This window comes from Oncorhynchus kisutch, linkage group LG30 (genome assembly GCF_002021735.2).
Source record: "Oncorhynchus kisutch isolate 150728-3 linkage group LG30, Okis_V2, whole genome shotgun sequence".
Taxonomy (NCBI): domain Eukaryota; kingdom Metazoa; phylum Chordata; class Actinopteri; order Salmoniformes; family Salmonidae; genus Oncorhynchus; species Oncorhynchus kisutch.
In genome coordinates this window covers 1,824,438-1,847,636 of record NC_034203.2, presented here as the reverse complement: position 1 = coordinate 1,847,636, position 23,199 = coordinate 1,824,438, and the positions used below count along the sequence as shown (strand labels likewise).

Here is a 23,199-nt window from a genome sequence, read left to right as displayed (position 1 = left end):
AGTATTTTAAGGAGGCTATTTGATGCCTTCCCTCTTTCTGAGTTTTGAATTTGCATGGGAGTGTGTGTTACATAATTGAAAAATTAGAGGTATCATTGTAAAGGGTGCGTGCAGGGAAGTCAGGCGCAGGAGAACGAACTTGGTAAAAACGGAGTGTGTTTAATAAATGTTGATAAAACTCCCAAAAAACTAAATGTACAAAATAACAAAAGTGGGTACAAAACCCGTTGCACACCAACATAATACATGCACATCACATACAATCAAACAATCTCCGACAAGGACATGAGGGGAATCAGAGGGTTAAATGCACAACATGTAATTGATGGGATTGGAACCAGGTGTGAAGGAAGACAAGACAAAACCAATGGAAAATGAAAAATGGATCAGTGATGGTTAGAAGGCCGGTGACGTCGACCGCCGAACACCGCCCAAACAAAGAGAGGGACTGACTTGGGCGGAAGTCGTGACAATCATTCATATCTTCATGCCTTTCATGGACAGGGATGATTTGAGTTTGTCCGTATAGCATTGTTATCCACTTTTGACCCAACTTAACAGAATTTTTAGAAAGTATTGGTAACCCTTCATATGAATTCCTTCTCCATTATGCATTATAAGCACATTCACAATGCCTTATGAGCTATGCATAATGCACTATCAACAACAGAGTTGCTAATAGCTGCTCATAAACATCTATAACTACATACATAAAGTATTATGAGCAGGGAGCATGCTTGCTTGTACTATTTTGTCATGTATCTCTTACATGTTTCTTACTTAATAACTATGAATGATTTAACAGAATTTAGTACATTATATAACAAGATGTATGTACATATTAATGAAAACATTTGATTTTATGTGTATGACCATAATTCATGTGTATTCAAGTGTGGCTTGCGTGTGCTTTTGCTCATTTGTGCCTGCTCAGGTTAGAATGGGAGGTGAGTATTGTGTTAGGGAACACTGACTGAGCTAGACATTAGTAACACAGACTGTGGACTCACAGTAAACATCTGTAGTTAGTCATTAACACAGTTTAAACAGCACATCCCGTCAGTCCTGTCCCGGCCTTGTTTCTGAAGATGTGAGTAAAAAATATATATTTTAATGAATGCTTTGTTTTGGCATTTCTCTTTTTCATTGGAAAATTGTCTGGTTTGATCAATGATATGTTTTTATTAGTTGATGGCAAGGTCATGAGTCAATGCTAATTCACTCTATGGGCATGTGTCCCTCCTCCTATCGTTTGGACAGGGCCATGTTTGTGGAGATTCCACAGTCGCTAGTCGTATCTTTATAAACGTTGCATGAGGAAAGATGCAACCGAAGTAACCCAAAGCATAGGGAATTAGCACACCAGTTTGTGTTTCTCTATGTATCACTAATATTTGAATCGCTGTGTCTTAAAGAAGAACATTGAAGTGGAGATAATTTAGTTTGTTGGTCTTTACTATCTGGTATGGGACCTCTATTTTTATTTAGCAATAATGAATGTGGTTTAATGAAGATATAGATCTTATACCAATAGAACTTGTTAATAAATACTGAGTGTACAGCTACTGTGTGAACATCAGATTAAGGTAAACATACATCTCTATGCTACCATTCACAAATGTGTTCCCTGTGGACAGTTTCCATTGGCTGCAGGGTCTGTAGACATCATGGGCGAGCTTTTCCTCTGTGTGACTGCGGCTCTCGCTTTGTGGTCGGCTTCAGCTCTCAGCACATCAGGTAAAAAATGTATAATCTGAAGACCCAGTAGCACGTTTTTCAATGGCATTAAACATATTGTCCACCACCAATATGATGCAATCGCCTGTAAGGTCACAGCTGTACAACAAACACTGCAAAATGTTTATGTATTTTTGTCATGTTTCTATATAGTATATAATAGTACTGCATGTGCAATAGGAGAGACCAGTGATTGGGTTGTGTGTAGATAGCATAAGTGTTGTAATTCCAAATATCACAGGACTACAACAATGCACAGTTCTGGTGCTTAAAGAGTTACATTTCCTGAAAGCTTGTGTGCCATGTTGCACAAGAACATTGAATAACATTCTAACCTTACAAGACAGTTCATTGAGGTCTAATAGAAGTTGCCAATAGCAATGCAAAGCAAAAATGAAAGTTTCATATTGGACAAGTACATGGCAGTGGTGGAAAAAAGTACCCAAATGTCATACTGTAGTAAAAGTAAAGAAACATTCATAGAAAATGACTCAAGTAAAAGTGAAAGTCACTCATTGAAATACTACTTGAGTAAAAGTCAAGTCAAATATATATCAAATATAAAGTATCAAAAGTAAAACTATGAATAATTTCAAATTCCTTATGGTATGCAAACCAGAAGGCACATTTTCTTGTGTTTTCTTGTTTTTACTGATAGCCAGGGGCACACTCCAACACTCAGACATTATTTTACAAATGAAGCATTTGTGTTTAGTGAGTCCACCAGATCAGAGGCAGTAGGGATGACCAGGGATGTTTTCTTTTTAAGTGGATAAATTGGACCCTTTTCCTGTTAAAATGTAACAAGTACTTTTGGGTGTAAGGTTAAATGTATGGAGTAAAAAGTACATTATTTTCTTTAGGAATGTAGTGAAGTAAAAGTAATCTAAATAGTAAAGTATAGTACAGATACCCCAAAAAATCTACTTAAGTAGTGCTTTAAAGTATTTTTTACTTAAGTACTTTACACCACTGGTATATGGTAGTCCCTCCTTGTTATAACCGGTTTTCCTCCTCTTAATGCCAAATGAACATACCTGGTTTTGTTGGTCAGTGTTTTCCAGCGGTCCTGAAGCCCACATGCTTCTGCGCTCCAAAAGGGCCAACACCTTCCTGGAGGAACTGAAGCCTCCATCGATGGAGCGGGAATGCCTGGAGGAGAGATGTGAGTTTGAGGAGGCAAGGGAGATTTTCATAGCCAGGGAAGCCACGGTAAGCTGTTTTTAATTCAATTAAATGTTACGTTTTTGAGTATACCATTTCTGTATGAATTGAGTATATCAACTCTGTACGGCTAAGGAATAATAGACATTGACAGTTTTCTACTACTTTTCAGTTGGAATTCTGGACGGTTTATACAGGTCAGTGAAGTCTTTTGTTTCCGAATAGACTCATATATCCTTCTAACTGCCTTGCATTTTATACTATTTATGTTGTACACTTTGTAAGGACATTGGCAAACATGTATATTCGGGAATCAGTTGAATGAACAAACAGATATCTACACAATGTTTAAACTACAGCTTCACTGTCGGTCTCCCTGTGTCAATGTACTGTACCTCTCAGACGCAACGTACAAAGCTTCTGTCATGTGATGGAGAGAAAATGTTGCCATATTGTTTGGCCTGCTTATTGTTCAGGGTTACATCTGTCTGTGTATCTTAGATGGAAATCAGTGCATTTCAAACCCATGTGTGAATGGGACCTGTGTGGACCTCTACCAGTCCTATGCCTGCCGCTGCAATCTAGGATTTGAGGGAAAAGACTGCGACCAACGTGAGCTCCTGACACCGCTGTGTTTGATACGTTTGCACCTGCGATGTTCTTGACTTTTGAGTGTTTGTTGTGTATCTTTTTCTGTGATCAACTTTCTGTTTTCTAATATATGAGAAACAAACATTAACATGTGTTTGTCATGTCTGTGATGTGAAACGTCTTTTCTGATTCGTGTGTTTTGTCTGGGAGAGTACTTGTTACATCTCTGGTTCTGGTTCTGTTCCTTGTGTGAGTGCTTCTTTGTGTTTTGGCTTTGATACGGTCTGTTGTGTTTAGCTAGCACAGCCACTAATTGTGCAATAGCCAACGGTGGATGTGACCATGAGTGCCAAAACCACAAAGATGGCCTGAGGCGTACCTGCAGCTGTGTCCAGGGATACCGTCTCCACCAAAACTCTAGACACTGTGTCCCCGAAGGTAAGAATTACTCTGGGGCCCTGTTTAGAAACAACCCTGGCTATGCCTGGCTCTTTTCTGTGGTACAGGGAATTCTCCTCAAATGGGATAACATTTATGTAGGGGATTGTCTAACTTGTAAGTATGTGTTGAAAAAATGTGTACAAGAGTACACAGTGTTTTGGAAATGTTCATCCATGTGTGTCTTAAACGAAAAACTCGAGCAGGTGGAGAAAGCAGAATGAGACAGGTGGAAAGGACGGGACGCGATGTTGTGTTTCCATATTTGCTGACAGCTATGTTGTGTTTCCATAAGTGGATAAATTGGTCTAATTTAGCATGTATGGTAACGCCTCAACCCTTAGATACCTCTTCAATTTGAGCTCAAATAAAGTCAATAATGACAACAACAAAAAAAAAATGTGTGTCTGCGGTGCCCAAATAAATGAAAATAGAGATACGTTCTAATTGAGCGAGGCATCAAAGTGAAACAACCCACCCACCGTGCTTCGGTTGAGGAGCCTTATTGCTATTATAACCTGTTTACCAACGTAATTCGAGCAGTAAAAATAACTGTTTTGTCATACCTGTGGTATATGGTCTGATATACCACGGCTGTCAGCCAATCAGCATTCAGGGCTCGACCCACCCAGTTTATAATTCAAAACAATGCATTCTAAAATAAATCACACACACCAGTGGCGGTCAGTGACATTAAAGGGTGGACAAAATGGCCTTATTTCTATTACAGCATATTGGATGACTCTCATTCATACTCTGGTCACCCAGTTCAATGTGACAGCGATAGGTTTAGGCTACTACCTGATACTACAATTTTCCCTATACCCATCATGGTTGCTACACCCTAGCCTATGAATGAAAGTTTACAACATAGGTGCCCACAGGTCGAGAGACAAATTTGAGGTTACAGTGATACATGGCACACAGTGACATTCAATACCGCCTTTGTTCCATTTGCTTGCGTTTAAGAAACGTTTTCAACAGAATCGGCGGAATAAATACACCCCTGATCACGTGTAAACACAGTTCACTTTCATAGCAGGCACGTTGTATTCCTTCTCACATATATGCGCTCTCCTCCTCTCACCTCTTCCCTTTGCTTGTGGACCTCAATGCACAACACATCAGCTGTATGTGACCAGGCCAAAAAAACTTTCCAAGCCAAACCGCTACACACAGCCTACATCGTTGTCACCATATTAGGCCGCTGCATTCATGCAGTAACGTTAAGGTGTACAGTCAGTAAGCAGTTACACCAGTGGGCCCGGTGGCAATAAATTAGTAATACCAAAATCTTACCTTGAGTTGGAAGAGTTCCAGTGTTGTGTTGAAAAGTCATAGCCAGGGTCTTCTGTAGTGGCGCAGTGGTCTACAGTCAGTAACGAGGACAAACTGGGCATCTACATCTACTCTAGCTGTACCACTAGAGATTCTTGGTTCGAGTCCAGGCTGTGTTGCAGCCGGCAGCGACCGGGAGGCCCATGGGGCGGCGCACAATAGGCCCAAGTGTCATCCGGGTTAGGGAGGGCTTGGCCGGCAGGGATATCCTTGTTGTCTCATCGCGCACTAGATCTCCTGTGGCGGGCCGGGCACAGTGCACGCTGACACGGTCGCCAGGTGTATGGTGTTTCCTCCAATACATTGGTGCGGCTGGCTTCTGGGTTGGATGGGCATTGTGTCAAGAAGCAGTATAGGGTTGTGTTTCGGGGGATGCATGGCTCTTGACCTTCGCCTCTCCCGAGTCCGTGCAGGAGTTGCAGCGGTGAGACAAGACTGTAACTACTACCAATTGGGGAGAAAAAAGGGGTGAAAAATACAAGAACAAAAATAATAATGAGTTATAGCCAGCTAGCTAACATAGCACCCCTCTGTTTGAGCAGGGTGTTTCAGTAGGCTAAACTATTTGCTAGCTAAGAAAGTGAAACTGAAAGTTATATATTTTTTTAAATTGTTATATTTAGTATAGTTTTATCTAAAAATGATAACTTTTGAAATGTTTTTTAACTTTTTAAATCTTTATGAAATTCACTCAGGAGGATGTCCCTCCCCTTCCTCCTCTGAGGAGCCTCTGCTGACACATTAATGTGTGACTGCTTGTGTTTTAGTGTACAGTACAGTCTCTCTTCATTCGTTTCTTACCTTTAGGTGCCCACTCCTGTGGGCAGATACTGGTGGCCAAGACCTCCTACAGTAAACCCATTCAAGGACTACTGCCCTGGCTGGTAGGGGGAGAAATGGGCAAGAAGGGGGAGAGCCCCTGGCAGGTACCATTCATACCTTGATCCATACACTACCCATACATTGATTCTGTTTCAGTACCCATGCACTACAAATTACATCAAAAGTAGTCTAGTGTCAAGATGATTCTACTTCCCAGCCAATAAAGGGAAAAGATAGACATTTCCATATTTGCAGGGCAATATTATATTTTTCATTCATTTGGGGTTGATCTATACAACCAATGACGTGGGATGTGGAATCATGTTGACATTAGACTACAGCGGAAATCTGAAAACATCTGACAAACATACATTTGTGTAATACGGCTTTAAAAATTCATAAAGTTGTTTGTGTGTGTGTTTGTGTGTGTCTTAGGCTCTTGTGTTGAATGCAAAGGGGAAATTTCACTGCGGAGGGGTCTTAATTGATGAGAACTGGGTCCTCACCGCAGCCCATTGCCTGACCAGTAGCCTTCGCTTCAGCGTCAGACTGGGTAAGTCACATTATACCTTCATCACTAACCCGATACAAGGTGAGTTGATTATTATGATAATTATTATTATACACTCCAGCAGACCAATCCTTCTCACCTTCTTCTCCCTATACATGGCCAGATTAGGTTAGTGTTCAATAGGGCATGCAAAAGAAAAGTTTAAAACCAATTGCAATGGAAAAGGAGTGTTTCTTATCAGTGACTGTAAAACACTTTATCCTATGTTGCTGCAACCCGCTCTTTATCACTGATTATCCATATTTAACTGCCACTCATCTACTATTTCAACAACAGGTGACTACGAGCGCTATAAGTTGGAGGGCACCGAAGTCACCGTGCCGGTGATCAAGACCTTCTCTCACCCGAACTATGACAAAGTCACGGTGGACAATGACATCGCCCTGCTGCGCCTGGCCTCTCCTGTCTCCTTCTCCGAGTACATCCTCCCGGCATGCCTCCCTAGCCGCGCTCTGGCCCAGGGTGTGCTCCACCTCAACGGCACACGCACAGTGGTGACGGGTTGGGGCAAGGAGGAGCAGAACTCCCAGCGCTTCACCTCAGCCCTCAACTTCATCGATGTGCCGCTGGTGGAGCATGAGCTGTGTGCCCGTCAGATGGTCAACAACGTGACAGGCAATGTTCTGTGCGCCGGTGTGCTAGGACGGCGGGAGGACGCATGCGAGGGCGACAGTGGCGGCCCAATGGTCACCTTGTACCGTGATACCTGGTTCCTCATCGGCCTAGTGTCCTGGGGTGAGGGCTGTGGTGACGAGGAAAAACTGGGCATCTACACCAAGGTGTCCAACTACAATGAGTGGATTGAGAGTGTGCGGAAGGGGTGAGACAAAGCTCCTAAGCCCTAAGACAAGTCCCTCTACGCTTCCAATTCCTTCCCTCCATCCTCCCTACTGAGTCTATCCACCCGGCTACAGTATAGATATGTAACATGCTTTGTGAAATAAATCAACACATTCTCAAGTTTCACAGTTTTTCTTTAATGTTACTTGGCAGATTCATTATTTTGTCATCTTTACAAACAAAGGTACAGTAGAATACTGGCCTTTGGTATAATTCACATTTTTTATTTTATTTAACTAGGCAATTCAGTTAAGAACAAATTCTTATTTAAGAAGACGGCCTACTCCAGCTAAAGTCTAACATTGCTGGGCCAATTGTGCACTATGGGACCCCCTATCACAGCCAGTTGTGATACAGCCTGGAATCAAACCAGGATCTGCAGTGATGCCTCTAGCACTGAGATAGACCGCTGCACCACTCGGGAGCCCAAAGCTATTCATCCCGACCGGGAATTGACCCCGGGCCGCAATGGTGACAGCACCAAATCCTAACCACTAGACCACCAGGATAGAGATTCTAATCACACTTTATTTGGATAGTCCCATAAAGATGATCTACAGATGGTCATACTATTAAAAAAACCATTTGTTGATAAGCAACTGCTTGCTAAGGTTAGGGTTACAAGTTTAGAGTAAAGGGTAAGGGTTAGGGTTAGGTTAAGGGTTAAGTTTAGGGTTAGGATAAGGGTTAAGGTTTTCCTATGAGATTTACAGTGATATACTTTCTTAAAGGGATTGTAGTTGCCTAATATTCAGCCCTAGTTCGTACAGAAGTATTTTTTCTATTGGCTATTTCTACCTTGTTGTAGCACATAGAGTATCACAGTTAAAGGCCAGCACTTGTACAAACAGTTGTACAACAATTTATTTTAGAAATTCACAGATATACAGTCTCAATTATCATATGGTTGATTTATTTTCTCTAGTCTAGATTTTTTTGTCTCTTGTCTTGATTTTTTTTTATGGCTTAAACATGTCAGACACATAGCTTCAGTAAAGTCTCAAATATTTTAGGCTACACAAGCAGCGCATGGCACATAATGCATGTAAACATAAATCATGTAATACCAAAGACATGTCATAGATGAACCTATAGCAATGAACAACATTAAACAACACTGACAAAGGGAACAGAGTGTTGAAAATGTCTGAAAGCACCCAAGATGTCCCCCATGTATACATTCAGCAGACAGTCTTATTCAGAAGCAAAAAGTGCCTTCCTTAAGGGTACGTCGACAGATTTTTCACATAGTTGGCTTGGGGATTTGAACCAGTGACCTTTCAGTTACTGGCTCTATGCTCTAACAGCTTTGCTACCACTTGCCCCATATCCATGGAAGGGGAACATCTGATCATGGTTGCAGACAGGTTTACATAAAATGGGTGCTGGGACGCACTCCCAATAACAAATCAGGGCACCCTGGCGCCAGGATGGGCACCCATATAAGCGCCATATAAGAACCCCAACAGCCAAATCAAATCAAACTTTATTGGTCACGCACACATACTCTGCCGATTTTATCGCAGGTGCAGCAAAATGCTTATGTTTCTAGCTCCAACAGTGCAGTACACCGAACAATACAAAACCATACACACAAATGAAAAAAATGTAATTAAATAAATTAAGAAATATCAGAACAAGCAATGTCAGAGTCCAGAATATATATATATATATATATATATATATATATATATATATATATATATATATACAGTGTCTTCGGAAAGTATTCAGAACCCTTTACTTTTTCACATCTTGTTATGTTACAGCCTTATTCTAAAATTGATTTTTTAAAATTAAATCAGCAGCAATCTACACACAATACCCCATAATGACAAAGCGAAAACAGGTTTCTAGACATTTTTTAGAGCTCCGAGACAGGATTGTGTCGAGGCATAGATCTCTGGAAGGGTACCAAAAAATGTGCAGCATTGAAAGTCCCCAAGAACACAGTGGCCTCCATCATTCTTAAATGGAAGAAGTTTGGAACCACCAAGACTCTTCCTAGAGCTGGCCGTCCGGCCAAACTGATCAATCGGGGAGAAGGGCCTTGGTCAGGGAGGTGACCAATGACTATGTACATAGGGCAGCAGTCTCTAAGGTACAGGGTAGAGTACCTGGTGGTAGCCGGCTAGTAACTGTGACTAAGTTCAATTCAGGTTACTGGGCAGGGGCCGGCAAGTGATAACTATTTAACTGTCTGATGGCCTGGAGATAAAAGCTGTCTTTCAACCACTCGATCCCAGTTTTGATGCACCTGTACTGTCTCCTCCTTCTAGATGGTAGCAGGGTCAGACTGCTGCTCCACTTGGGAGCCCCCAGTAGGTGTGTCCAAACTTTTGACTGGTACTGTATATGTATATATCTTCATTTACATTACTGTAAGTGTTTATATAGTAAAACAACATTTAATGCATCTTCAAAGCTACAAATGATCATAGCCGCGTCCTCAGAACAATCTGTCGTCCCCACTTGCTTCATTATGTCCACCAGGAAAGCAAAGGTAACTAAACTAAATGAATATCGCCATGTAGCACTCACTTCTATCGCATGAAGTGCTTTGAGAGGCTAGTTAAGGATCATATCACCTCCAACTTACCCAACGCCCCACTACAATTTGCATACCGCTTCAGTAGATCCATGGATGGCGCAATCACCATCGCACTGCACCCCATCTGGACAAGAGGAATACATATGTAAGAATGCTGTATATTGACTATGGCTCAGCCTTCAGCACCATAGGGCCCTCCAAGCTCATCACTAAGGTCAGAGCCCTGGGTCTGAATCCCGCCCTGTGTAACTGGGTCCTGAAGTTCCTGACGGGTCAACCCCAGGTAGGGGGTGAAGGTAGTCAACAACACCTTCGCTAAGTTGATCCTCAAGACGGGAGCTCCACAAAGGTACGTGCTCAGCCTCCTTCTGTACTCCCTGTTCACCCATGACTGCGTGGCCATGCACGTCTCCAACTCAAACATCTAGTTTGCAGACGACACAACAGTGGTAGGCCTGATTACCAACAATGACTAAACAGCTTAGAGGGAGGAGATGAGGGCCTTGGCGGAGTGGTGCCAGGAAAATGAACCTCTCCCTCAATGTCAACAAAGAGATGGAGCTGATCGTGGACTTTAGGAGAGAGCAGAGTGAGCAAGCCCCCATCCATATCCATCGACCAGAGAGGGTGAAAAGCTTCAAGTTCCTTGGCGTGCACATCACTGACCACCTGAAATGGTCCACCCACACAGACAGTGTGGTGAAGAAGGTGCAACAGCACCTCTTCAACCTCAAGAGGCTGAAAAAATTTGGCTTGGCCCCTAAGACCCTCACAAATTTCTACAGCTGCACCATTGAGAACATCCTGTCCAGATGTATTACTGCTTGGTACAGTATGGCAACTGCACCGTCCACAACCACAGGGCTCTCCAGAGGGTGGTGCAGTCATCCAAACACATCACTGGGGACACACTGCCTGCCATGCAGGACATCTGCAGCACCCTGTGTCACAGGAAGGCCAAAAAGGTCATCAAGGACCTCAGCCACCCAATCAACGGCATGTTCACCCCACTACCATCTAGAAGGCGGAGACAGTACATGTGCATCATACTGAAAAATTGCTTTTCTCTCCAGGCCATCAGACTGTTAAATCGTCACTACTAGCTGGCTTCCACCCAGTATCCTGGCTTGAATTTTTGTCACTGCTACTAGCCAGCTGCCAACCAGTACTCAACCCCACACCTTAAAGAACACTGCCCTATGTGCAGTTGAACACTGGTCACTTTAATAATGTTTACATACTGTTTTACCCACTTCATATGTATATACTTTATTCTAGGCAAGGCTCATCTTATCTAACTACTGCTGTACACACATGATCTATTCATATACTGTCCATAATGTCTATACACACCATAATATACATATATATATATATATATTTATATTCAGGACTCTGACATTGCTTGTTCTAATATTTCTATATTCCTTTCTTTTTATTTTTGGGATTTGTGTGTATTGTTTTGTATTGTTAGGTATTACTGCACTGTTGGGGATAGCAAAATGCATATGTTCCTACACCTGCGATAACAAAATATGTGTACGCGACCAATAACATGTGATTTGATTTGATGCTTTATCTAGTCAATAGCAGCCCTCTATTGTAACGTGTTGTATTACCTGAGCACAGGTCATTGCACCTGCTCTACATTAGCTGCTATAACGAACGTTTAATGGCTAAGACTCGTTAAATCCCTGCAGAGTTAAGATTCAGTATTGCTCAGATAAATATTTAATGTGCAGAGGAGAAACATTTCTGAGCTGTAGAGATTTCAACGCAAAAAGTCTGTGGTAGTACTTCTCCACTAAGCATCCCATCTGGTTTGTCATGTTTTTGACTCTATTCCATTGTAATACTTCCCTCTAGAGGTTAAAGGTGGCACTGCAACAGCCTCTTGAGTGTTTGTACAAGGGTACATAAGTGCTGTCAATGACTATAGAGCCAGAGTAACACTCTCTATGCAACCCCATGGAAATATACATTATTGTGACATATAATTTAAGAGATTGGGTTGATTTATGAACCAACTGTACATAATGCATTATGATGGCACTTACATTGTCTATTTTCACCCACTTGTGCATTATAATACCTTTTTTCAATTATATGACTTGCTATAAGCATTCATAGCAGTGCATTGCTCCTTTCAGCAGGCTTTTTAAATGCCTAAAATGCCTGATCTAGGATCAGATTACCCAACCCAAAATCATAACCTTAACCATTAGGAGGATGGAAAATATCGGACCCTGGCCCAGCGATTATAGGGGCAACTTCTACCAACTCCAGAGGTGGGGGCTCCTCTAGACCGGAGGCTGGTCCACCTCTTTAGATACAATGCTAGTTTCCCAGACACAGATGTCCTTTAGAAATGCTATGTAAAACTCATGTATCATTAAACCTAGACCTGAATTTAAAATGGAGGTGTTCCATTGACCATGGTTTTTAATCTAGGATTAGGCTTAATCTGTGTCCGGGAAACTGGCCCAAAGAGTTTCAGGACGGTTGGTTTACGGTGGAGAGCTGCATGGTCCTAGAGGGTGAGGAATTTGGCACAACATTAGGTTGGGGCGTTGTCCACCTCCCCCCGCCTCTTTTTCAGCTCTTGCTCATATCTTTCCAGCTGGGCCCAGAATCCGGAGTTGGGGTCCACCACTGAGCGTGAAGTCCTCACTTTCTGGAGAAGAAGGTGAAGAAAAGGAGTGTATAATGGTAATCTGATCAGCCCTGGTACACACATACTGTACCTGAATCACGCAACACATTGGGTGCATCTCAATACTCTAATATGACTTCCTCTCCTCCTGATGCAATGACATTAAAGAACTGGGCAGGTATTTCAAGCAAGCAAAGTCTTGGTAGGCATCCTTGATATAGCTTTTACTCAGCTGTGGTTCATTAAGAGATCATTGAAGATGAAAGACAGGAGACTAGAGGCTTCTGCATGCTTCCCAGCTGAAACAGTTCGGAAGAGTTTGTGCATACAGTACCAGGCAAAAGTTTGGAAACACCTACTCATTCAAGGATTTTTCTTTATCTTTACTATTTTCTACAATGTGAAATAATAGTGAAGACATCAATGAAAAATAGCGAAGACATGAAAAAAGACCAGCCAGCTCTGCTAGATGAGTAGAATGGAGAGTGAAGACGTATTCTCTTGTTTGTGTCTGGAAGTAGCGTTAGCTAGCAAGATAGCCAACTTTCGCCAGTTAGCTTTGGTGTAAGGCGAGAAAAGTATTATATTGTATAAAAGTATTATGAGAGATCAAGATCATCTTTGCTCCTTAGCAGATTTTGGGGTTCAATAATCCTCGTGAGAATCAAAGACAGTGGATAAGAGATAACATATTAAAGTGGCCTCCCTGTGAACAGACTTTATGTTTGTTTTGACTATAATTGAAAGGCTAATTTAATAGCGAGGTGATTTCGATGTAATATGTTGTGTGGCCTAAATGATCTGCGGGAATAACCTTGTGAGAATGGAGTCGTATTTGAATCACTGAATCATGCTTGTAAACAATTGCAAGTGTTTGTTTTCTTACTTGTAGCCTACACAGGAGAGACAGTTGCCTAAATCTAATGAATTCTGATAATAGTGGGTATGCAATTGCAATAGAGCTGTGACCATGATCATGATAAAACAAGGTTACAACAGCAATGGATCGAAGTTTTGGGTGGTAAGAGGCTGTGCCCACCGAAATGTGTTTTTGCCTTATGAATTTGCTGATGTATTTTATACATTTTCTATACATCTTCTAGTAAGTAGAGAATAATTATGGTTTTGTTTCTTTTATTTTCTAAACCTTACGATGTATGACAGTGAACAAAAACATTACAGAGTGTTGATGTACACTTAATGAGTGTTGACAATATGTGAATGGAAATATGTTATTTGTGAGTTTTTTGATAGCACTCTAATGATGCGATATTTTAGTAAAACAAGGTACAGGGTTAAATAATGAGTAGAGTGGTAATGGAGACTACTGCGCCCGCTGCATTTGGGGGGATGCTGCAATACAAGCCGTAGCATCTTTTCAAAAGAGCAGCAACAAATCCTCTTGAAAGCAGCAGGACAGGGAAATGGTACATAGTGGTGTATGGCCTCAGTTAGATCAATAGTGGTTCATAGAGATTACGGTCTTTATGTTAAGGGAGACGTAGGTGTCATGTTCTGACCTTAGTTCCTTTGTTTTGTCTTTGTTTTAGTATGGTCAGGGCGTGAGTTGGGGTGGGCAGTCTGTGTTTGTTTTTCTATGTTGGTTTTTGTGTTCGGCCTAGTATGGTTCTCAATCAGAGGCAGGTGTCGTTAGTTGTCTCTGATTGAGAATCATACTTAGGTAGCCTTTTCCCACCTGGGTTTGGTGGGTGTTTATTTCCTGTTTAGTGTTTGTCATTCACCTTACGGGACTGACTGATTGTTTGTTGTTTATTGGTTTTGTTCAGTGTTCATTTTGCTTCATTAAATTATGGACACTTACCACGCTGCATTTTGGTTCTCCGATCCTTCTCGCTACTCCTCCTCAGAAGAGGAGGACGAGATCCCTGACAATAGGGATCCACGTCTCAAACAACTTTTTAATAGATGCCTGGGATGAAATATCCCTGATTCCTTATGCTAAATAAATTGACACTTTTTTTTTTATGTAGTAAGAAACACTTATTTAAAGGGTTTGAATGACCTCTGTCCTGACTTTCTAGTGCGGTTTGATCATCCCCACTGGAAAGCCAAAAGATGTTGGATGATGAATTTAAGGTAATTTGTACTGATGATAATTACGAAGGAGGTTATAATTAATTGTTGTATATGTAATTCGGACCATGTCTCTAGTCTATTTTTCTATTCCTTGAATCAAGTTATGGGTCCAAGTTTTTCTTTATGTGTCACATCTGATCCTGCTCCTCCCCTCCGGCCTACGACGTCGCCAGAGTACTAACCACCGATCCTGGGATTCATCATTACGCACACCTGGGACTCATCATTACGTGTACTTGTTCATCATTATGATTCACACCTGAACTCCATTACCTTCATCATCTCCTCCTCTTTATATGTCACTCTCCCATGTTCATTCACCAGTTGGTATTGTTCTTGTGTATCAGCGTTCTGCCTTATGTTAGTGTCGTGTTCTTGATTTTGTTGTTTTATTAAAACATTTCATCTGCACATGCTTCCGCCTCACCGCCCCATCATTACAGAATACCAACTCAAAATATGGAAGCAGCAGGACAGACGATTGATGAACAAGGTTACCTTCTTCGTCAACACCATGATCAGCTGGCTCAACTGGGAATGGCCATGGAAGATGTTCCCCGTAGTCTACAACGTCTCAACAGCAAAGAATATTCTAGAGACAGTCTACCCAATGAGTCAGCACACCAGCCCAACCAGCAACCCGCTCAGGTCAGCAATGCCCGTCTATCCCTCCCGGAGAAATATGACAGGACACCATCCAAATGCCCTGGCTTCCTCCTCCAGTGCTCCCTCTATTTTGCACATCAGATGGGAGTCCCCACCACCGAAAGGTCTAAGGTTGCCACGGTTATTTCTCTGCTGACTGGGCGGGCATTGGAATTGTCTATGGCCGTCTGGGGGAGAGCCTGAGTCTTGTGAGGGGTTCATGGCTCTGTTTAAATGTATTTTTGATCACCCGCGGGATGTGAGCGTCTGCTTCAGCTCCAGCAGGGGAATCAGACAGCTGCTGAGTATGCGCTTACCTTCTGGATGGTAGCAGCTTCCAGTGGCTGGAATGAGCTGGCGCTCAGCATGTTATTTAGAAGAGGTCTGCGCGAGGACGTCCAGACAGAACTGGCCTGCCGAGATGACAACCTCACCCTGGACGCACTCATTGCGATGGCCATCCGTCTGGATAACCTCCTCCGGGAACGTCGGCATCTTCATCGCTTCTCTCCCTCTTTCGGAAAGTGTTCGGGATCAGAGCCTGAACCCATGGAGGTAGGGGTCACACGTCTTCCTGCAGTGGAACAATGCAGATGGATACAGCTGGGGCTCTGTCTGTACTGTGGCCAGGGAGGGCACAAGCGCCAGCGGTATCCGTTACTACAGAATCCAGGATCCACTAGGGCAGGGGGAGTGTCACGTGATGTTACATCCCCTGGATCAGGAGTAAGTATTCCATCTACTACTCTTCCTGTTAGACTCTTTTTAGTACCCATCACTCTGGCTGACTGTGTCTACAGCTTTAGTGGATTTTGGCGCTGCGGGGAACTTTATGGATCAGACCCTTGCCTCCTCTCTCAATATTACTACCTACCCGCTCTCCTCTCCTTTTCCGGTTCAAGGTCTCGACTGTCGGCCTCTAGGATCCGGAACCATCACACACATCACCCAACCATTCACCCTCACCATGGAGCCCAATCACCAGGAAAACATCCCCTTCATCACCAGTGCACCAGTTCACAATATCATCTTCGTCCTACCTTGGCTTCAGCGCCATAACCCTACCATCTCATGGTTGAGGATGAGAATTATTGGCCTGAATGCCGGAGGACCTGCTTCCCTGTTCCCTGTGGTTCCACGTTGGTTGAGAGTCCTGTGGTTGCCCTCCAGCCCAACATCCTGGAGGAATATCAGGATCTAAGGGAGGTATTCTCCAAGATCCGCGCTACCTGTCTCCCTCCTCATCGCCCCTGGGACTGTGCCATTGACATGTTTTCCGGTGCTAGACCTTCACGCAGATGCATCTACCCTCTGTCGGTGGCTGAGACGCAGGCCATGGAGGACTACATTCAAGAGATCATCAACAGGGTTTCATCCGCAGGTCCGCGTCGGCTAGATTCTTCTTCATGGCCAAGAAGGAGGGAGGATTACGCCCTTGTATCGATTACCATTGCCTCAATGGCATCACCACAAAGTATCGGTACCCTCTCCTCCTGGTGCCATCCGCCATCGAGCAGCTCTGTGGGGCACGGTTCCTCACCAAACTGAGTGAGTGGAACGAGTACTTGGTTATGCCATTTGTCTTAGCCAATGCACTGTCAGTGTTCCAGGCATGCGTCAACGAGGTGCTCAGGGACATGCTCGAACATCAGGTGATTGTGTACATTGATGACATCCTGATCTTCTTGACCAACCTGGAAGATCATCCTCACGAGTCGTGGGTCTAGTGGTTAGGGATGTGGACATTCACCAGGCTCTAGATAGGGAGCCCGCACTTCAGAATTGTACTACCGCGTGCATCTATGTTCCCACAGGATAAGGGATTGCCTGCTGACCTGGGCACACACAGCTGTCATCGTTGGACATCAAGTATTTCTCACACCATTCATTCTCACTGAGAAATACTGGTGGCCCACCTTGGTGCAGGATGTTACACGGTATGTCAACTCCTGTTCCGTGTGTGATCAAACACAGTCCCGCCCGGAATGCTCCAGCAGGGAACCTCCTGCTGCTTCCTGTGCTTCAGCGACCTTGGTCTCATCTATCCATTGACTTTGTTACTGATCTTCCCCCTTCTGATGGTTTCAACACCATTCTGGTGGTAGTGGATAGATTTTCAAAATCATGTCTTTTCATCTCTCTTCATGGTCTTCCCACTGCTCTCCAGATCGCTGAGGCACTCTTCCAGTAGGTATTCTGGCATTATGGCCTTTGGAGGACATTGTCTCGGACCATGGCCCCCAATCCACATCCCGAGTATGGAGGGCCTTCTTGGAGAAGCTCAGGGTCACAGTTAGCCTCACATCTGGGTATCGACCTCAGTCTAACGGGCAGGTTGCGAGGATGAATCAGGAGCTAGAGAGGTTCCTGAGGAGTCACTGTTAGGACTGGCAGGGTGAGTGTGCACGTTTCCTTCCTTGGGCAGAGTACACCCAGAACTCTCTACATCACTCCACTGGGTTGGCCCCCTTCCAGTGAGTTTTGGGTTTCCAGCCGGCCCTGACGCCGGGCCAGCCCACGGCTCCTGCGGTAGATGAGACTCCAGCGCGCCGTCCATAGTCAGAAGGAACAGGCAGACCGTCACCACATTGAGGCCCCTGTGTTCCATCCTGGGGATCACGTCTGACTCTCTAACAGGAACCTCCCACTCCGCCTGCCCTGCAAGAAACTGAGCCCCCAGGTTGTGGGTCCGTACAAGGGTCAATGAGGTGACATACAGGATAAAATTACCCAGTCACTGCCGTATCTCACTCTCTTTTCATGTCTCCCTTTTCAGGCCGGTGGTTCCTGGTCCCCTAGCTGAAGTTGTCCCCCACGACACATCTCCAGCCCCCCCCCCCCCCCCCCCGGACATCGAAGTGGGGGGGGGGGGGGTGTATGCTGTTAGATTCCTAATGGACTCCCGACGCCGTGGGGGTCAGCTCCAGTATCTGGTGGACTGGTAGGGCAGTATGTCCCAGAGGATCCCAACAACATCTGTGATTTCCACCTTCGCCACCCGGACTGACCCGCTGCTCATCCTTAGGGCCCTTGTTGGCGGTGTCCTGAGGCTAGAGTGTCACACGTCGGGGGGTTACTGTCACGTTTGCTCCTGCTCCTCCAATCCCGGCATACAACGTCACCAAAGTACTAACCACCGGTCCTGGGATTCATCATTACGCACACCTGGCACTCATCATTACGCATACCTGTTAATCATTATGATTCACACCTGGACTCCATAACCTTCATCTCCTCCCCTTTATGTCACTCTCCCATGTTCACTCACCAGTTGGTATTATTATTGTGTATCAGCATTCTGCCTTATGTTAGTGTCGTGTTCTTGGTTTTGTTGTTTTATTAAAACATTGCACCTGCTTACGACTCACCGCCCCAGTACATTATGGAGTTATTATGGGTAGTGATTCTAATTATATTTTGTTATTTTAAATTGTTTTGTTTTATTTCTTAACCAATAGTGTTGTTTTTACAGTCCACTATGGTGAGTCATGTGTCAAAATGGGGAATTACCCATCTTGAGGTTTTTTGGATTGAAGTTTACACACTATGAGTGATATGTATTGAGTGAAAAATGAAGGAGTGTATTGTCTCTCTTGTGATGTGTTTTGTCCTATATTGTTTTTAATCCCAAGATTGTTATATTTATTAGAGTAAGGTTCTTAGGACTCTCTCTGAGTTAACTGAGTGGAGTTTTTAATGGAGCTTGGGCTGGCAACTGATTCAGTGATGGCTTGGTGATAAAAAACCTACAGCTGGCATTCCATAGATCAGATGTGGTAGGTGTCACTGAGAGAGTCTGGAGGAACAGAACAAAGGCCTCAGTATTCCTGATTATCCTGGCATCTGGGAGACAACACCAGAGGCAGATGACCAGAGGATGAACCCAAAGTGGCTTATGGTGCCCCCAATCTATATGGGGGGGTTGAACCAGCTATGACTGAGCAATCTTGGTATCAGGTATTTAAGCAACAGCATGGTCTGTAAAGGGTAGGCTCTCGACCCAACAGTCAAGACTTGAGTCGGCGGTTTCATTATTACATCACCTCCAGGCTGTGTAAGGTCTATCTGATCAAGAAGGGGAGTGATGGAGTGCTGCATCAGATGACCTGGCCTCCACAATCACCCGACCTCAACCCAACTGAGATGGTTTGGGATGAGTTGAACTGCAGAGTGAAGGAAAAGCAGCCAACAAGTGCTCAGCATATGACGGAACTCCTTCAAGACGGTTGGAAAAGCATTCCAGGTGAAGCTGGTTCAGAGAATGCTAAGTGTGTGCAAAGCTGTCATCAAGGAAAAGGGTGTCTACTTTGAAGAATATAAAAATATATATATTTCGATTTGTTTAACACTTTGTTGGTTACTACATGATTCCATATGTGTTATTTCAAAGTGTTGATGTCTTCACTATTATTCTACAATGTAGAAAATAGTAAAAATAAAGAAAAACCTTTGAATGAGTAGGTGTGTCCAAACTTTTTTGATATTTTTACTATTTTCTACATAAATCCACAAATGGATGTAGCAACTACAGATTGCCCCTTTAAGTCTATCAAAAGTGTGTGAGTTTGAGCATGTGTCCATTAGGCCTATGGATTGTTTTTATCAGCAGGAATTAGATTGAGCAATAAAAGCCCCACTTTTATTCCATAGACTGGGATCCGTTGCAAGAGCGCATTTTTCACCGGCTGTCCACTGATTTTAAAAAGCAATGATTGATAGGCAGTTAACACTTCTTGAATTCAACCATTATTGGGTTCAAATACACATTTAGATGTATGAACAGCTATCCACAACAACCACAATCCATAATGCGCAAATAGCTAAATGAGAAGGCAGCAGTGTGATTCACATCAATGCGCTATGTAGATTTGAATAATTTGTGATATCCGTATCGCCGTAGACCTCACTTGTCATCCTTACCTCCAAACGTATATTTAAATTTGATCATCTTTGGATGCCGACAGTAGTCACACCATTGGAAGACATAGCTTGGACTGTAGCCTACAAAAACCTATTCCTACTCTTTTCCCACGATCCATAAAACCCATTTGGTGTGTCATCATAGTGGTCTCTGACTTGTGGTCAGACTCACTCAAGTGGAACAAACTTAAATTTGCGCCTTTTTTAAATGCTGATTTGAATGTCATTGAGAAAACAGAGAACTGTCAAAGATTTTTTTTGCAAACATCCTTTCTGAATTGAAAAGTAATACTTGAAGTAATCATCTAGTTTTTCAAAAGTATCTTTAATCTGATTATAATATTTTAGATGTAATCTGTTACTCCCCAACCCTGTCTGTAATCAAATCAAATTACATTTTATTGGTCACATACACGTGTTTAGCAGATGTTATTGCCGGTGTAGAGAAATGCTTGTGCTTCTAGCTTCGACAGTACAGTAATGTCTAACAAGTAATATCTATAATACATATGAGATGGGTAATGCAAGACATGTAGACATTATTAAAGTGTTCTGCATACCATCCCTACCTTGTCATAACACAACTGATGTGCTCAAACGCATTAAGGAAAGAAATTCCACAAATTAACTTTTAACAAGGCACACCTGTTAAATTGAAATGCATTCCAGGTGACTACCTCATGAAGCTGGTTGAGAGAATGCCAAGAGTGTGCAAAGCTGTCATCAACTACTACATGATTCCATATGTGTTATTTTATAGATTTGATGTCTTCACTGTTATTTTACAATTTAGGAAATAAGTAAAAATAAAGAAAATACCTTGGAATGAGTAGGTGTGTCCAAACTTTTGACCGGTAGTGTATATTGTTCGTTTTGGACTTAGGTCAAGGGTTTTTTCAGCTGTTTGGGCGCACATTTTTTCTCTGGGCAAGCCAAAGTCTGTAGCTGAAGTCTATGCCCCTTCATCTGTGATTGGTCAACAGTAGGGATTCTTCAATAAAGTATTTGTTGTCATTCAATGAGAGACGACTCATTTTCATGCACATTTTTCATTGACAAATATTGCACCAAACATTTAAAATTGCACAACTAAGATCTCCTCAGCAAAAAATAAAAAAATGTATGTCACTTTTCTTGAGTTATCTTATAAATGAATTCTGACTATTTTGAGGAAGCATATACTGGCTACGGCATCTCAAAATGGACAAACAGTACCATTGACCCTTTTTTTCTCGTTGTTCATGTGAAAGTCTTTTAGGGGAGCATGCCAGCACACTTCGGTTCGGTTCGCCTAGCAGAGTTCAGCTAGGTGCCAGGCGAACTGAAGAATGCTGAGGCCTTTGAGTGTGAGTTGCACTCATATTTTTACAACCAGAAAAACAAAGATAGACAGATAATCAGTTGATTATTCTACTTTGCATTAGAGGCTGAGTTTGGGTGAATTCAATTTAAATTCAGTCTATTCGGGAGGTCAATGGAAAAGTCCCAGTTATTGTCAATGAGGATTTTGAGGATTCACTTTGTGAATTGACAGAGCTAGTAACCATCTAGCCCTGGAAAGAAGCACAATTACATTAAAATGACAATTAGACCAAAAGCCATCTTTAACCCATCGCTCCCATTCACTCCTCCCTCCCTCTTTTTGTCACCTACCGTAAACGCCTCAGCCAATGAGAGCTTGCGGTACTTCATGAGGTACGCCACGCAGATGGTGGCCGAGCGGCTGCGGCCGTTCTTGCAATAGACGACGGTGTGGCCTCCCTTGGATGCCTCGTCCCGGATAGCGTCTGCACAGCTATCGAAGTAGCGGTACAGGTCCTCAGTGGGGTCGTCGTAGACGGGCACACGCAGCGCAGCGATGCGTGACGACTCGGGGAAGGGCTGCTGCTTGGACACGTTGATGCACAGCGTCACTGCCTCCTGCTGGATGAGGTCGTCAGTGCAGGCCGAGCGTGCGTTGCTGATGAACAGCGCGTTGGTGACCTTGCACAGCTGGAGCTGCGGCTGGAGCATCTTCGACGGATGACCTTTGACCCTGGTGACACGTCGACCTTTGCTAACTAAGCCTGCGCTCACACACTCACTCGCACCAATGTCAACTTTCCTTTCTCCTATTTCACGTACATACATGCACTTGTGTACAACACTTTTGACTTGTATCTTTCTCACAAACACTTCACAGTGACATTCTCACACTACACACACAAATAAATAACAGTAGCCTACACACTGCACACAAGTAAATTCACACTTTTCTCGTGCACCCCCCCAATGACAATATAAACACATCCAATCACACTTGCAGTGACATTCATCAATTCCACAAACATACATACACTCACTAAAAACGTCTACGCACTTGCTCTCTCACTGCAACACACACTCTTCATAGGGAAACTGTCTCTCCTTCAGGCTATGGCATGTGGGGGTTGTCATGTCGGTCAGCTCTGGCCATCTGACTTTGTCCTAATGGCAAGCTATATTTATTTGTAGGGGGTAGGCAGGTCCACGGTCAGGCACTCCCTGGGTCCTAACACCAGTTTAGTTCACGTTCAAAGGATCCACAGTGATTCATATTCTATGTGATGAGCTGGGGTTGATTTAATAGAGTAGGTGATCACTTTTTTTTGTGTAGTGGTCATGCAGTGTGCACCCACACATATGCACAACACACATCTGAAGAGTAGATCAGAGAGGAGATTGAATTATATATATTAAAAGAGTATAAATTCACAGTGGGGGATATGAACTATACAAAAAAGCACACATTTGAAGCTGGTTATGTGTGATGGAAAACACATGAGTAATACAATTCATTATGACCATAAACAC

At 43.3% G+C, this 23,199-nt stretch overlaps 2 protein-coding genes across 3 annotated transcripts; one reads left to right on the top strand and one right to left on the bottom strand.

The window, feature by feature from the left end:
• The first annotated feature begins 916 nt into the window (after positions 1–916).
• Positions 917–7,627, top strand: proca (protein C (inactivator of coagulation factors Va and VIIIa), a). Of its 2 annotated transcripts, none has more exons than XM_020467427.2 (9): positions 917–1,090; positions 1,638–1,737; positions 2,792–2,949; positions 3,074–3,098; positions 3,403–3,513; positions 3,790–3,930; positions 6,076–6,194; positions 6,526–6,643; positions 6,938–7,627. In XM_020467427.2, the coding sequence occupies exons 2-9, from the start codon at positions 1,668–1,670 to the stop codon at positions 7,483–7,485; spliced, it is 1,290 nt and encodes a 429-aa protein (XP_020323016.1). In that variant the 5' UTR covers positions 917–1,090; positions 1,638–1,667; the 3' UTR covers positions 7,486–7,627. The 2 variants fall into 2 exon arrangements, with proteins under 2 accessions (XP_020323016.1, XP_031666167.1); XM_031810307.1 differs by lacking the exon at positions 917–1,090 and adding an exon at positions 1,139–1,463.
• Positions 7,628–8,746: 1,119 nt separating this feature from the next.
• Positions 8,747–22,835, bottom strand: dusp28 (dual specificity phosphatase 28). The gene is made up of 2 exons (XM_020467596.2): positions 22,021–22,835; positions 8,747–12,726 (listed from the first exon to the last, which is right to left on the bottom strand). Exons 1-2 carry the CDS (start codon positions 22,495–22,497, stop codon positions 12,610–12,612), a joined length of 594 nt encoding a protein of 197 aa, XP_020323185.1. The 5' UTR covers positions 22,498–22,835; the 3' UTR covers positions 8,747–12,609.
• Positions 22,836–23,199: the final 364 nt, after the last annotated feature.

Coding starts and splice junctions, on each gene's coding strand:
- proca (XM_020467427.2), top strand. CDS start 1,668: ATGGGCGAGCTTTTCCTCTGTGTGACTGCGGCTCTCGCTTTGTGGTCG. Junction 3,514..3,789: donor GGGAAAAGACTGCGACCAAC/GTGAGCTCCTGA, acceptor TGTTGTGTTTAG/CTAGCACAGCCACTAATTGT. Junction 6,644..6,937: donor TCGCTTCAGCGTCAGACTGG/GTAAGTCACATT, acceptor TTTCAACAACAG/GTGACTACGAGCGCTATAAG.
- dusp28 (XM_020467596.2), bottom strand. CDS start 22,497: ATGTATGTACGTGAAATAGGAGAAAGGAAAGTTGACATTGGTGCGAGT. Junction 12,727..22,020: donor CATTGGCTGAGGCGTTTACG/GTAGGTGACAAA, acceptor CTTCTTCTCCAG/AAAGTGAGGACTTCACGCTC.